The sequence below is a fragment of the Schistocerca serialis genome, chromosome 9, assembly GCF_023864345.2.
Source record: "Schistocerca serialis cubense isolate TAMUIC-IGC-003099 chromosome 9, iqSchSeri2.2, whole genome shotgun sequence".
Taxonomy (NCBI): Eukaryota; Metazoa; Arthropoda; class Insecta; order Orthoptera; family Acrididae; genus Schistocerca; species Schistocerca serialis.
The window spans coordinates 269,757,242-269,774,058 of NC_064646.1; the positions used below are offsets into that span (position 1 = coordinate 269,757,242).

General features: G+C 44.7%; 1 protein-coding gene across 1 annotated transcript in view; it reads left to right on the plus strand.

Moving 5' to 3' along the window:
* Positions 1 to 384: 384 nt before the first annotated feature.
* LOC126419534 (uncharacterized) overlaps positions 385 to 16,817 on the plus strand; it is a 373,659-nt gene continuing 357,226 nt past the window's right edge. The window contains exon 1 of the mRNA XM_050086723.1: positions 385 to 553. Coding sequence (XP_049942680.1) covers positions 385 to 553 — 169 coding nt within the window. The remainder of the gene's footprint in view (positions 554 to 16,817) is intronic.

Sequence of the window (16,817 nt, forward strand, 5' to 3'; positions counted from 1 at the left end):
TTCAAACATTACGGGATTCTTTTTCCTATTCATCTGCATTAATTTACGTTTATCTATATTTAGAGTTAGCTGCCATTCTTTACGCCAATGACAAATCCTGTCCGAGTCATCTTGTATCCTCCTACAGTCACTCACCTTCCCGTACACAACAGCATCATCAGCAAACAGCCGCACACTGCTGTACACCCTATCCAAAAGATCATTTATGTAGATAGAAAACAACAGCGGACCTACCACACTTCCCTGGGGCACTCCAGATGATACCCTAAACAGATGTTTGTGGCAGCTGTGACGTGCCTTTGGTGAAATTCAGTGCCTGTGACATTCATTATCACTGTGTAACCACACTTGGTGACACTAGACAGGAACCGTTGTTGAGGCGACATGACCTGCTACACTTGTCCTGAACAGACGCTGGACTTCCATGACCTGCCCCTCGCGGCGGGCCGTGTAGCTATGTCGCCGCCCGCGTCTCCTGACCTCGGCTCATTAGCCGTCGCGGCAGCCATTGTGGTTCCTCTCCAGAGACTCCAGCGTCCGGCAGCGCCCTGCCGTGTCCCGGCCTCTAAATAGACGCCGGTCGATGCCGGCCCACGCGGACGCAGTCAAGGACGCCTCACGTGGCAGATGCGCTCGGGTCTCACGTTCGCTTTTACTTGCTATCCCACTAACGACAACTTCATCATTATCGTTATCTTCCTCGTGTCCTCCTCCAACATCTCGTTAGAGTTTCCACTAGTACAAAGTACTCGGCAACAGGTATGCTCTGTGACTACGAGCTCTTTTCATGATGGCATCGGTGAATCAATCAACGGCGGTTTACGGTCGCACAGGCCCCTATTCATTTCTCAAATGCTAAAGACAATATCCTTAACGACCAACTCCTACTAAGAAATAGAAAATTTTTTGAAGGTTTCGCGCCTTTACTTTGTTCTTCATACTTGTAAGTCTGATGATCTGGGGATTTTCACATGCGTGCGCTGATTGGCGAGCGCGGTTGATCAAGCTGTTCATCTTCTTTCTTTTTATCCTTTTTTCCTTTTACGATGAACACCTCACGTTTTAGCCCTATATCTTTATTACCACGATGTCTTTAGATTACGTCCCCAGCCCCCCCCCCCCCCCCCCCAGGCTAACTACTGGCTTTAGGTGTAGTTTTTAAGAGTTCCTCCCGTTGTCATAGGTAGCTTCATATATAAGTTCTTTACTAGCGTAAGCAATCGTGTGCGGTTATTTTTAGGTTTCATCTCCTATTTAGCTCGTCTTTTGTTCTATCCATTCCATTTTTTTTATATACGTTGATCCACGGTTGGGAATATATGGGCTATTTAGCCATGCTCTGCACTAGAACTATCAAAGCGCGCGAATTCCATCCGTAACAGGGTTCCCTATTATCGAAGTTTGAGCCACCTTCATAGAACTTGGCAGTAGGGCGAGGGAGCGGAGTGCCCGAGGTCGCACACTTAGCGCATTGGCTAAGAAGGCAGTAGTCATCGCTAGTAGTAAGATATGGGGCAGAATCTTTGCATAGTGTAATGGATTGTTAGCTCTATCCTTAAGTTTTGGCGGGGACTGTCGTTGGGGATGGGGGCGGGAGGGGGGAGGCAATAATGATAGTTGTAATTCATCGTTTATTCAGGTTAATTAAGCTTGATCTTTAGGCAGGAGTGTCGTATTCTTGAAGTGATGAACGTCAATACATTTGGCCGACGCATTAAATCCACTCAAAGCATGTGCTTGGCTTCTAGTTCTTTGGTGAATCCTACCTTGTCACTGATTACGCTGAAAGTATCTGCAGCTCGTGGTCTACTGGTTAGGGTATACGTCTCTAGAACACAGGGTCCCAGGTTCGATTCCAGCAGGGATTGTCTTCGTTTGGGTCCTAATAATTTCATTTCATCTGCATCGACTTGCAAGCCACTGAAATGGCGTCGAAGAAAGACAGTTACGCCCTGCGCCCGAATATCTCAGATGAGATCTCCCGGTCAGTAAAGCCACACCATCATTTTGCTTTCATCATTTTAAGTACAGTTTCGTGGCGACCCGCTGCTAGTGCCAAGTGTTAATGTCTTCAGTTTTCACGGACTTTTTTCGGCCAGTCTGTAGCGTCACAGAAGCCAAAACAAAGTGACGCAGTGTATCAGGAAGTATGTGAGGCTGAATATCTGGCGCCACATTACGTAGAAATCTTCATAGCCGTGCAAAATATTGTATAAAGCATTTAAGATGTAGAGCCACACCGCCGTTGTATTGTTCAGACACTATTGTCTCAGAGGTGTAACTCTGCATCACAGGAATTAATATTTAACGATCAAATGATGGGAAAGGTCGTCAAACTGAAAAATCGCAGTACACATTCGTACAAGGCAGTTGAAAGCCAAGAGTATATAGAAAACAACAACAGGTGTCGAATGCCATTTACCATAGTATGGTTCAGACTGATGATGGAGGTATTTTGGGATGCAGGAAGTTTACGTGGGATGAAATAGCGCACGTGATATGTCTACCATCATCTCCCAGCAAGTGCATCCGTTTATCGGCATGCAGCTGCGCACAGACTATCCATACGTTCACCATGACAATGCAGCTTTCGATAGCTTCAGAACTTGTCAGAAGGGTATCAGCAGAACTCTGCGAGTAAGAGTGTGGTGCCAAGTCAGCTTACCTCAGTCGAACAGAGCACTTCAGTGACACCCATCGATCGACATGTGCGCGCCTCAGACCAATCTGCGTGAGTGGTTTGCAGAGGCTGAGGGGTCGTGAATCAAGATGCCTCTCCATCGCTTTCAGTATCTCGAGATGTTCTTGCCATGACTTAGGTGTATGGCTCTCATTCTGTTAGGGAGAAGTCTGGCGGCATTTGGACAGCAGACCGAATCGGACGAGAGCTTTTCTAAATTCTAGCGCTGGCGACGGCATCTGTCGCGTCACTTCAGGGAGAAGTAACGAGAAACAAAATCACACACACGTTTTTGTTTCAAAACAACACTGAGTTTTGGAGTGGCAATAGCTATCTGTTTCTAGTGGGATTTTCGGTGTACAAACTTAACTTTGGAGTGTTGTGCCTTGCTTGGATGTGAGTAATGTTACAATATATACCCGAAATATGTTCTCAGTTGTGAATACGGAGAACCATGAGCTGTATTACGAAATGACAACAACGAAAATTTGTACCGGATCGGGAGTTGAACTCGGATTTCCCGCTTTAGGCGAGCTGATGCCTTAACCGCTTTGGCTATCCGTGCACGACTCACTGCGAGACCCAAACTTCCACGTCGTCGTTCAGTCTGGACTCCTACACATTACGTAATTCTTGTACGTCAGGAGGACATTTTAATTCAAACTCGCTGCCTGGTATCGTCGAAGAAATACGATATTGCAGTGCCTCTAATTGCTCCATGAATTGCTTCATGCGTGTACGCATGAATGTCCGGATGAGCTTTGCAGCCTACTTCTTAACAACACAGGCACAGCAATATCGTAGTATTACATTATTATTGTACCTTTGCATTCAACTGATGTTGTTCTCTTTTCTAGAAAATAAAAATCAGTAGTCAGATGCATAAAAATTTTATGACCTTCACTTTACCGTTTTCAAAAGACAGAAGTTTGATACAGGCTTAAGTAAACTGACGTCAAATAAGGATCGGATGAAAAAGGCGTCCTGCAAAGAATAAGTAAAATATAAAAGTGCAGTGGTTGATCATTAGAAAAGTGTACCGAATTTATTAAAAATAAATGTATAACAGTTGAACGCCAGAAAAAAATCACATACTTTTGTTAAAGAAAATTGTCGTATCACAAAAAATACATTATACGAGTATATGCGATGAATAGCAACCAAAAGACTGTCACATCGTAAATAGTACATAATATACCTGATATACGCAGCGTATAGTACGAACAGATGGACTGATCACACCTATGTACAAGGCGTGTTTTTTTTAAGTAAGTACCGTTTTGAAATTAAAAATAGACGTGCTAAGGTATCTCAATAATTTTATTTTTACATCAAAGCCTGTACCTTAATCTGCTTTTCTACATAATTTCCATCAATATTGAGGCACTTGTCATCACGTTGTACCAGATTTTGAATACCCTCCTCATAGAAGTCTGTCGCCTGACTTGTTAACCAATGCATCACCACTGTTTTGACTTCGTCATCGTCTTGAAGACGCTGACCGCCCAGGTGTTTCTTCAAGTGCAGGAACAGATGGCAGTCACTGGGCCCAAGATCGGGGCTGTACGGAGAATGATCTAGAGTTTCCCATCGAAAAGATGTGCTGAGATCTTTGGTCTGATTCGCCGCATGCGGACGGGCATTCTCTTGCAGCAAAACGATGCCCCTGCTCAACTTCCATGGACTGTTGCTTTGATTCTGGTGTGACGTAGGCCACCCATGTTTCATCGCCCGTAACAATTTGGCTTGAGAAATCATCACCGTCGTTGTGGTACCGCTCAAGGAAAGTCAATGCAATGTCTAAACGTTTGGTTTTGTGCACATCTGTCAATATTTTAGGTACCAAAAGTGCTCACAATTTTCGGTAATTCAAGTGCTCGGTCACAATGCCATACAAAACACTACGAGAAACATTAGGAAAGTCATCCCGTAAGGAAGAAATCGTAAAGCATCTGTTTTCTTTCACCTTATTGTCCACTTCCTGCACCAAACTTTCATTAACGACTGAAGGCCGCCCACTCCGTTGTTCGTCATGCACATTTGTGCGGCCATCTTTAAATGCTCTCACCCACTTTCTTACCATTCCATCACTCATAATGTTTTCTCCGTAAACTGCACAGATCTCACAATGAATATTGATCGCTTTTAGGCCTTTAGTACTAAGAGATCTTATAACAGCACGTACTTCACAGTCGGCGGGACTCACGATTATCGGAGGCAGCTTAAACACTCAGTACACAACGTAAACATGGAAGAATCAGACTGTAATGGCGTCAGTGCGTAGATTAAGGTACAGGCTTTCATGTAAAAATAAAATTATTGAGATATTTTAGCACGTCTTTTTTAATTTCAAAATATTACTTACTTAAAAAACACGCCTCGTATAAGAGGCAGTCAAATGAAAACCGAACACCCGTCACTATGGTACTATCAGACGCATTAAAATAGTTATCCCACTGGGAAACGAGACTGTTTTGTAGAACGCAATCGGTCGCTGAAAGATACACAAACGCACTCACATTTGCACTTCCTCATTCAACCGAAACCGACGTTCACGCATGTCTATCTTGAGGGCGCCACAAAAGTGAAAATCACACGGTGAAAGATCCAGGCTGTACGGAGGATATTGCAGTGTTTCCAAAACAAATCGCTGATGCTTCGTCTTCCTCCGTTTGGCAGAGTGGGAGCAGGAATTATCGTGCAACAGCATGATTCCGTTAAATGTCGCTGTGATGGTCGCCTATCAGTCCAAAAACTCCGAAAAGTGTGGCTACGACATTCATATACTCGTAGTTCGTTTTCGATTATTTTCAAACGTCACATCGTTCACATCCCATCTTCTCTTGCGCTAATAGCATATTTTACCAGACAATAAGTTATTTGTGTACCAAGTTAGATTAAAAATGCTGAGGTCAAGCCTCTAATTCATATAGGTCTAACGAATCTGATGCTTAATACACACATCAAAAAAAGTTTTGCATCACCTCGGTTCGGAGAGTTCCGGGACCTGTACAGAAAACTGGAATAGAGATCAACGTAAACATTATTTCCGCCCTGTTTATTGCTCGTGAAAACCACACATTGCTTGTTGTACCACCATACAGCGAGACCTTCACAGGTGGTGGTCCAGACTGCTGTACACACCAGTACCTCTAATACCCAGTAGCACGTCCTCTTGCATTGATGCATGTCTGTATTCGTAGTGGCATAGTATCCACAAGTTAATTAAGGCACTGTTGGTCCAGATTGTCCCACTCCTCAACGGCGATTAGGCGTGGAGCCCTCAAAGTGGTTCGTGGGTCACGTCGTCCATAAACAGCCCTTTTCAATCTATCCCAGGCGTGTTCGATAGGGTTCATGTATGGAGAACATGCTGGCCACTCTAGTCGAGCGATGTCGTTATCCTGAAGGAACTCATTCACAAGATGTGCAAGATGGAGGCGCGAATTATCATCCATGAAGACGAATGACTCGCCAATGTGCTGTCGATATGGTTGCACTATCGGTCGGAGGATGGCTTTCACGCATCGTACAGCCGTTACGGCGCCTTCCATGACCACTAGCAACGTCCGTCGGCTCCACATAATGCCACCCCAAAACAGCAGGGAACCTCCACCTTGCTGCACTCGCTGGAGAGTGTGTCTATGGCGTTCAGCCTGACCGGGTTGCCTCCAAACACGTCTCCGACGATTGTCTGGTTGAAGGCATATGCGACACTCATCGGAAAAGAGAACGTGTGCCAATCTTGAGCAGTCCATTCGGCATGTTGTTGGGCCCATCTGCACCGCGCTGCCTGGCGTCGTGGTTGCAAAGATGGAACTCGCCATGGACGTCGGGAGTGAGGTTGCACATCATGCAGCCTGTTGCGCACAGTCGGAACACGACGTCCTGTGGCTGCACGAAAAGCATTATTCAACATGGTGGCGTTGCTGTCAGGGTTCCTCCGAGCCGTAATCCGTAGGTAGCGTTTATCCACTGCAGTAGTAGCCCTTGGATGGCCAGAGCGAGGCATGTCACCGACAGTTCCTGTCTCTTTGTATCTCCTCCATGTCCGAACAACATCGCTTTGTATCACTCCGAGATATCTGGACACTTCCGTTGTTGAGAGCCCTTCCTGACACAAAGTAACAATGTGGACGCGATCGAACAGCGTTATTGGCCGTCTAGGCACATGGTTGAACTACAGACAACACGAGCCGTGTACCTCCTTCCTGGTGGAATGACTGGAACTGATCGACTGTCGGACCCCTCCGTCTAATAGGCGCTGCACAAGCATGCTTGTTTACATCTTTGGGCGGGTTTAGTGACATCTCTGAACAGTCAAAGGGACTCTGACTGTGATACAATATCCACAGTCAACGTCTATCTTCAGGAGTTCTGGGAACCGGGATGACACAAAACTTTTTTTGATTTGTGTATTATGATGATTGGGGGATGTAAACCATCTGGTGACAAAAATTCAGTTATTGGAAATATATGGTAATTCATCAAGAAGGACTTGGAAGAACAGATGAATGTAATGGATAGATCGTATGGAAGTAAAATATGGACGATAAGCAAATCAGGCAAGAACAGAATTGAAATGTGGTGCTACAGAAGAATTCTGCAGATTACATGAGTAGAGCGGGTATCTCATGAGGAGGTACTGAATCGAATTAGGGCAAAAAGGAATTTATGGCAAAACTTGGCTAAAAGAGGGGATCCGTTGACAGGACACACCCTGAGGCATCAAGGAATTTATTTAATAACAATTTTTAAAGTAAAAATCTTTTCGTGCCTAGACTGCAATTTTCCAATCACAATTGAAGTGCGATACCTAGTTTCGGTTGCTATCTACAACCATCTTCAGATCGTTCAAAATGTGAAAAAAGCGGTGCGTATGCATTGTAAAGCATCATTAGCTGTAGTCATGCAATAACATGCTTTTGTAAATACCAAGACAATAACAGTTCGTAGCTTAAAAAGATCACCGTGAGCAAGTTAGATTGTGGACAGTAATCTCGCAGGGTGACAGTAATACAGGAATTTGTCCAGTCACCTGAGGAAAACTTGTATCAAAAGATCATTATTTGCAATAGTACAGCAGGTACTATCGTGAGAACAGCATATGCAACAGTTCCAAGAATTGTCAGCTGTTCCGTAGTCTCGCTCTCAAACGAATGATCCTGCATGGCGTATGAAATAATCATCTTTCTACTTTTCTTTAGCCTGTGCACATTTTATAAAGATGACTGTTTCATGTGCCAGGCAAGATCATTCAGCTGTAATCCAGGCTACGGAACAGCTGACAATTTTTGTAACCGTTGCGTATACTGTTTTCACTGTAATATCTGCTACACTATAGCAAATAATGAGCTTTTGATGCAACTTTTACTAATACAACTGGAAAGTTTTCTATATTACCGTCATCCCCCGAGATTACGGTCTATAACCTGGATTACTCACGGTGATGTTTTTAAACTACGTACTGTCATTGCATGTTATTCCATGACCACAACTAATGATGATTTTCAGTGCATATGCACCGATTGTTCACATTTTGAACGATATGAAGATGGGTATAGATACCAGTTAGCGTGATTTGACTGTGATGGGAAAATTGCAGTCTGGGAATTAAAAGATTTTTACTTTAAATTTTTTATTTAATGAATCGCATTAATGTCATGTTTGATTAGCATCAAGGAATTGTCAGTTGGCTAATAGACGAAAGTGAGAGGGGTAGAAATTGTAGAGGGAGCCCAAAGGATGAATACAGTACGCAGGTTCAAATGGATGCAGTTTTCAGTAGTTATTCGGAGATGAAAGCACTTGCTCAGAATGGAGGAATAGAATAGTATGGAGAGCCGCGTGTAACCTATTTTATTTGTAGATATTACTGGTATTTATAATGACAAATTTGCTTTACTTTTCGGCATTCATGTTGTGTTTTATTAAATTTGAAAAGTTATTTCATGTCCTTTCAGAAGTATGGACTATTTTACTACCCTCGAAGAACGAAAGCAATACCTCCAGAAGCTTAACTGTAACGTGTATCTACAGGGTGTTACAAAAAGGTACGGCCAAACTTTCAGGAAACATTCCTCACACACAAAGAAAGAAAATATGTTATGTGGACATGTGTCCGGAAACGCTTACTTTCCATATTAGAGCTCATTTTATTACTTATCTTCAAATCACATTAATCATGGAATGGAAACACACAGCAACAGAACGTACCAGCGTGACTTCAAATACTTTGTTACAGGAAATGTTCAAAATGTCCTCCGTTAGCGAGGACACATGCATCCACCCTCCGTCGCATGGAATCCTTGATGCGCTGATGCAGCCCTGGAGAATGGCGTATTGTATCACAGCCGTCCACAATACGAGCAGGAAGAGTCTCTACATTTGGTACCGGGGTTGCGTAGACAAGAGCTATCAAATGCCCCCATAAATGAAAGTCAAGATGGTTGAGGTCAGGAGAGCGTGGAGGCCATGGAATTGGTCCGCCTCTACCAATCCATCGGTCACCGAATCTGTTGTTGAGAATCGCACGACCACTTCGACTGAAATGTGCAGGACTCCATCGTGCATGAACCACATGTTGTGTCGTACTTGTAAAGGCACATGTTCTAGCAGCACAGGTAGAGTATCCCGTATGAAATCATGATAACGTGCTCCATTGAGCGTAGGTGGACGAAACTAAAATGAGCTCTAACATGGAAATTAAGCGTTTCCGGACACACGTCCACATAACATCTTTTCTTTATTTGTGTGTGAGGAATGTTCCCTGAAAGTTTGGCCGTACCTTTTTGTAACACCCTGTATACAATGAAGGTTTCTTTAAAAGAGACTGTACCGCCATTTTCTGTGCACACACGCGTAGAACCATACCACTAATTGTAAATATATGTGCAAAACGTCCGAATTACATCTTTTAAACCGTAGTCAGGGAAATTTAGAAGAAACTGATACAGTGTCGGTTACCTCCCCATCACCAGCCCCACCTTAGAAGAAAAAAAAAAACAAAAAAAAAAAAAAAAAAAAAAAAAAAAACAGAAAGATAAATTGTCGGTCTGAGGACAACTGGAAACCGTAAAACATCTAGGAGTCACAGTCTGGATAAAACTGAAAGTGGCCAGTTGTTGTACAAGCAAGTACAAGGTTGAGATTCATTGGAAGACTCTTAAGGAACTGTAGTTCATCCACTAAAGGCATGGCTTGAAAATAGTGATTCCGATTTTTAAATACTGCTTGTCGGCCTGGGACCTATTCCAGCTAAGATTAATAAAAGCCAAATAGAGGATCCAATGAAGAACGCCTCGCTTCGTAGCCGAGCCCAATAGCCGCGTGGTTTGAGGCGCCATGTCACGGACTGCGCGACCCCTCTCGTCGGAGGTTCGAGTCCTCCCTCGGACATGGATGTGTGTGTTGTCCTTAGCATAAGTTAGTTTAAGTAGTGTGTAAGTCTAGGGACCGATGACCTTGACATTATGGTCCCTTAGGAATTCACACATATTTGAACATTTGACTCGCTTCGTCGCAAGCTCGAACTACAGTGACAGGTGATGCAATAGTGGCGCTTTGCATCACGGCGACGTTTAATGTTAAGATCCTAAGAGCGTGCGTTCCCAGAAGAGTCAAGCAAAAAAATTACGTCATGCAATTCATATATCGCGAAACATGAACAATCCAGAGAAACTGGAACTCACAAATAGTGTCAGTGAGTGTCGTTCTTTCCACACATTATTATCGATTGGGAAAGCAAAGGGAGAACATGATTGACATACTCCAGGTACCCTTTGGCTTGAGATGTAGATGAAGTTTCATAAAGACAGTGTATTTCGTGATAGTGTGGGCAGGGTCAGAATAGTCTAGTGAGATATTCGTTCTATCGAGTTGTATCAACAGGAAAGTAAAACACGAAGAATGGTCAATACTCCATGGTGATAGCGCCGCTCCGGCCCGTGCTGACTGCTATCGCCATGCAGCAGCGCTGCTCAATAGCTGCTGGATTACTGGTCGTTCTTAGTATTTTACTGTCGCTACAAATTCATATCGAAAAAATAAATATCGCAATAGACGAATTTGGGCCCGCTCTATCGAATGGACACATAACATTCCGCTTTAGAAATCATTTTGTTTGTAATGGGAAACAGATGGACGTTTTCCGTTAAAGCTGGGCATCGCATGAAAGACGTGATGAGCAATATTTGTTTGGGCTGACTCCAGCTACACATTGCAAAAACGAAATTGTGAATATCTGGCGAAACACCAGAGAAATTCCTCTTGACGACTGCCAGAATTTTCGCTAATGAAATGTCACAAATAATCCACCACATTTTGGAACATTAATAGTGGCAACTATTTATTCACAGCTCGTACAAAATAGATATTTGTTTCAAAGTTTTACTGACCTTCAAAGTAGTCACCAGTATTGTGTAGAAGGCGTTGCCAGTGATGTGGAAGTCGTAGGATACTCCTAGCAGTGCCAGTAGTGTTGACAGTACGAGCGGCGCGTCTATTGCCCGACGAATTTGTGGCAGTTCTGAAGCGAATGCCGTGAAGTGCTCCCTTCAGTTTAGAAACAGAGTTGAACTCACGAGAGCTTAAGTCAGGGGAGTGCAGTAGGTGGTATAGCACTTAGCAGCCCCATCAGTCAAACAAATCAGTTACAGCTTGCACTGTACGTGCTTGAGCATTGTCCTGCAAAACGATGGTCAGGTCCCGCAGAAAGTGTCATCACTTCTGTCTCTATGTTGTTCATTTTTGGAACGCAACCTACGAGCAGCTTAGAGACAGAAGAGATGACACTTTCTGCAGGACCTGACTACCATTTTGCAGGACAATGCTCAAGCACGTACAGTGCAAGCTGTTACTGATTTGTTTGACTGATGGGGCTGCTAAGTGCTATACCACCTACTGCACTCCCCTGACTTAAGCCCTCGTGAGTTCAACTCTGTTTCTAAACTGAAGGAAGCACTCACTTCACGGCATTCGCTTCAGAACCGCTACAAACTCGTGGGGCAATAGACCGCGCCGCTCGAACTGTCAACACAACTGGCGCTGCTAAGAGTATTCTAAGACTTCCACATCGCTGGCAACGCGTTATACACAATGCTGGTAACTACTTTGAAGGTCAGTAAAACTTTGAAACACGTATCCATTTTGTACGAGCTGTAAATAAATAGTTGCCAATATTAAAGTTCCAGCCTGCCGCGCTAGCCGAGCAGTTCTAGGCACTTCAGTCCGGAACCACGCGGCTGCTACGGTCGCAGTTTCGAATCCTGCGTCGGGCATGGATGTGTGTGATGTCCTTAGGTTAGTTAGGTTTAAGTAGCTCTAAGTTTCGGGGACTGATGACCTCAGCTCTTAAGTCCCATAGTGCTTAGAGCCATTGAACCATTAAAGTTCCAACCCTCGTATTACGCTGTGAAGTATAGCTGCAGGAACAAGACTGCTAAATAATATGTTCATTAATGTTAAAACTAATCATATACACACATCGTCTAAACTGACTCGTTTCATCATATCGACAAAAATCGTTCAAATGAGCTGTGGAACGTTAACTAACTAAATGAAGGAGACTAGTTTGTCAATATGTTTGCCGGCTGAGATACTAGTCTCATTCCGACAATTCAACAACATGCACTGAAATGACTCGTCACCAAAATATTCTACCAGACTAGAGCTGTAAAACCCAAACCACTGCAGTGACTTTCACGACGGGAAAAAATATAGGCACACAGAAAGCTTCATTGCATCAGATCATAAGGAAAATGTTCGCTACAGAATATACTCGACGTCCGTTATTGAGCATCAGGCCTTCAACACAATTCCCATTTAGGTAATGGTCGTCGATGCGTTTCGTGAGTTCCGCTGTGAGAGGAAAAGCCGCGATAATAAATACCTGCTAGGAAACAGTTAGCCACGACTACGCACTGGCCTTAACGCAAGTTACTCTTAACGGACGGCGGAGAGGCATTTCCGGAGCTGAGTCAACAGTGAGCAATACGTTGCACACAACGCGAAGCGAAAGAGCCAGATCTATTTCCAGGAACTGATCATACTAGATAAGGACAAGACATAAATTGACTGTATGATGTGTTAATAGTGACCACGCAGCGCTTGTTTCGCTGCTCCTACTATAGGGCGGGGCAAATAAAAATGGCCTGGAGAAGAGAGTTCCTGGGTACAACGAAACACAGCAGAGGAAAGGAAATACAGTATTAACCGGACTATAGCACATGCTGAAAGTGATCACTATGGCTGGCCGAAGTGGCCGTGCGGTTAAAGGCGCTGCAGTCTGGAACCGCAAGACCGCTACGGTCGCAGGTTCGAATCCTGCCTCGGGCATGGCTGTTTGTGATGTCCTTAGGTTAGTTGGGTTTAACTAGTTCTAAGTTCTAGGGGACTAATGACCTCAGCAGTTGAGTCTCATAGTGCTCAGAGCCATTTGAACAATTTTTTGATCACCATGTATACTACTGACCATTAAAATTGCTACACCACGAAGATGACGTGCCACAGACGCGAAATTTAACCGTCAGGAAGAAGATGCTGTGATATGCAAATGATTAGCTTTTCACAGCATTCACACAAGGTTGGCGCCGGTGACGACACCTACAACGTGCTGACATGAGGAAAGTTTCCAACCGATTTCTCGTACAGTTGACCGGCGTTGCCTGGTGGAACGTTGTTGTGATGCCTCCTGTAAGGAGGAGAAATGCGTACCATCACGTTTCCGACATTGATAAAGGTCGGATTGTAGCCTATCGCGATTGCGGTTTATCGTATCGCGACATTGCTGCTCGCGTTGGTCGAGATCCAATGAGTGTTAGCAGAATATGGAATCGGTGGGTTCAAGAGGGTAATACGGAACGCCGTGCTGGATCCCAATGGCTTCGTATCACTAGCAGTCGAGATGACAGGCATCTTATCCGCATGGCCGTGACGGATCGTGCTGCCACGTCTCGATCCCTGAGTCAACAGATGGGGACGTTTGCAAGACAACAACCATCTGCACGAACAGTTCGACGACGTTTGCAGCAGCATGGACTATCAGCTCGGAGACCATGGCTGCGGTTATCCTTGACACTGCATCACAGACAGGAGCGCCAGCGATGGTGTACTCAACGACGAACCTGGGTGCACAAATAGCAAAACGTCATTTTTTCGGATGAATCCAGGTTCTGTTTAGAGCATCATGATGGTCGCATCCGTGTTTGGCGACATCGCGGTGAACGCACACTCGAAGCGTGTGTTCATCATCGCCATACTGGCGTTATCACCCGGCGTGATGGTATGGGGTACCATTGGTTACACGTCTCGGTCACCTCTTGTTCGCATTGACGGCACTTTGAAGAGTAGACGTTACATTTCAGATGTGTTGCGACCCGTGGCTCTACCCTTCATTGGATCCCTGCGAACCCCTACATTTCAGCAAGATAATCCACGACCGCATGTTGCACGTCCTGTACGGGCCTTTCTGGATACAGAAAATGTTCGACTGCTGCCCTGGCCAGCACATTCTCCAGATCTCTCACCAATTGAAAACGTCTGGTCAATGGTGACCGAGCAACTGGCTCGTCACAATACGCCAGTCATTACTCTTAATGGCGAGTAGTGTATGTTTAAGTAGGAATGGTGAATATTCTGGGAGATGGCGGTATTAATTTGGAGAAAAAAATCAGTCCACATAACAAGTTTTCAACTTTTATTGGTTACGAGGATACAACTCTTAGAATATCTTGACACTTCTGGACCCTGGTCAGCAACTTGCTGAAGCCGGATCGAAGCTGGACTGATGGAATGCTGCAGTCTCATCCGAAATGTTCTGCTGCAGTTCTTGAAATCTATGAGGGTTGTTGCGATACGCCTTAGACATGAGGGCTTTTCACGCAAGGTAATCGCATTCTGACAGATAAGGTGACCCATGATAACAATTCTGTCAGGCGTGAAGCTACTGTAAATGTGCTCCAAGGTTCGGCCGGCTGTATGGACACTTGGTCCATCCTGTTGCGCGTCAAAGTGTGTGATTATATGCCTTCATTCACGGCGAATCGTATCCACTCGTCCGGGCCACTTCTATGTTCCCCAACCTGTACATTGTATGGTTCAGGAAGAATGGTGAATATTCTGGGATGTGGTGGTATGGAGTGATTTGGAGGAAAAAAAAAAAACAGTCCATACAACAAGTGTCCAGTTTTTACTGGTTACTAGGATACAACTGTTAGAATGTAACCCAAACAAATATAGAAGGTGATAAGCCGGGGACCACCTCCAACTTCAATGCTCTTTCGAATAGTCTTAGCTACACCACGTGTAACTCTTCTGAGATCGTATTGGCGTTCTTTTGTAACGATCAGTTCGCCTCTTGTGCTTACGTTTTCTCTGAAAACTTCGCGTTGCTACCATCCTAAGAGGATGGGTAAGGTAAGCTTTTCTCTCGATCCATCCCCGGACATTATCCATCAATGGTTATGCCTCGGGGTATCTGCTGCGGTATGTGTAACTGGTTCCTCACAGTGTGAGAACGAAACGGCGTGGCAACTGGAAACTAACACCAAAGTTGAAGCACGCAGGGCAGTACGATTCTTGTGGTCAAGATGTCTAAATTGCACTCAGATTTACGAAAAATTCTGGTGGTCTATGGAAAAAATGCACCGTCGCGTTAAGCCGTAGTGCAATGGTGCCAGACATTTGACCTGGGCGGCACAGACGTGAGTGATGATGATCGGTAAGGAAATCCATCGACATCAACCACATACGAGAAGTCAGGCAGTCTTGCAAGAACATCTGGGACAAGGACATTTCCCAATGACGTTGACGTTCACGCAGCAGTTTCTAATGACTCTGTGGTCAAAGAACGAATTTCTACCGTCGAGAAATTTAACAAATGCAGTAAAAGCTTTTTGACATATCACAATAATGTGTAACTTATTTTTTGATTTTACCTCGTACTAGACAGGCAACGGCCTTGCCGCAGTAGATACACCGGTTCCCGTGAGATAACGGAAGTTAAGCGCTGTCGGGCGTGGTTGGCACTTGGATAGGTGACCACCCGGGCTGCCATGCTCTGTTGCCATTTTTCGGGGTGCACTCAGCCTCGTAATGCCAATTGAGGAGCTACTCGACCGCATAGTAGCGGCTTCGGTCAAGAATACCATCATTAGCCAGGCGCTGTGGCCGAACGGTTCTAGGCGCTTCAGTCTGGAACGGCGTGACCGCTACGGTCGCAGGCTCGAATCCTGCCTCGGGCATGGATGTGTGTGATGTCCTTAGGTTAGTTAGGTTTAAGTAGTTCTAAGTTCTAGGGGACTGACGACCTCAGATGTTAAGTCCCATAGTGCTCAGAGCCATTTTGAATGCCATCATTACGACAGGGAGAGCGGTGTGCGGACCCCACGCCCCTCCTATCCGCATCCTCCTCCGAGGATGACATGGCGGTCGGATGATCCAGATGGGCCACTTGTGGCCTGTAGACGGAGTGGTGGCTTACCTCGTACTAGACAGCGGATGGCGGAAAGTGACTGAGCCCACATTTTAACAACGAGTTAAACAAACACGGCGTCGCATCTATCACGTAAAAATTCATAGTTCAATTTCATGACGTATCCTAGTTTCACACACACAGACACACACACACACTCACGCGCCATCCGTAGTGGAGCAGCAGAATTCCTTCAAGTAGATGGAAAGAGCTTCCTCCTGATGCAATATTTTCAAGTCAGCGAATTTGGTAGCGTGAGAACACTCGCTGGCGACTTTCTGAAACGTTTTGTGACAGTGAGCCGAGCCGTGTCTTTATCTCAACAATCATGCCACATGGCGTGTCCAAACCTCTTATTCTCTCTAATGCTCTCTGGAGATTATACCCACCGTATATCTGTCAAAAGTGAGTCGAATAGTTGCACCCATTTTAGTATATTTATAGCACTGAAATCCTGCAGTGAGTATCTCTGCCATTTTTTCCAATTTTAAGTGTTCTTATTCCAAGGAAATTTGATTCCTCCTTCCGGCAGATTTCCTCAGAATGTTGGTAATGTTATTAATTTTATTCGTGTATTTGTTTTGGCTGACAGTATTAGGGTCTTCCCGTAAATCTGCCAAACAATTGCTGGTAAGTACTCTTTATGAATTACATTGCACTGAAAGT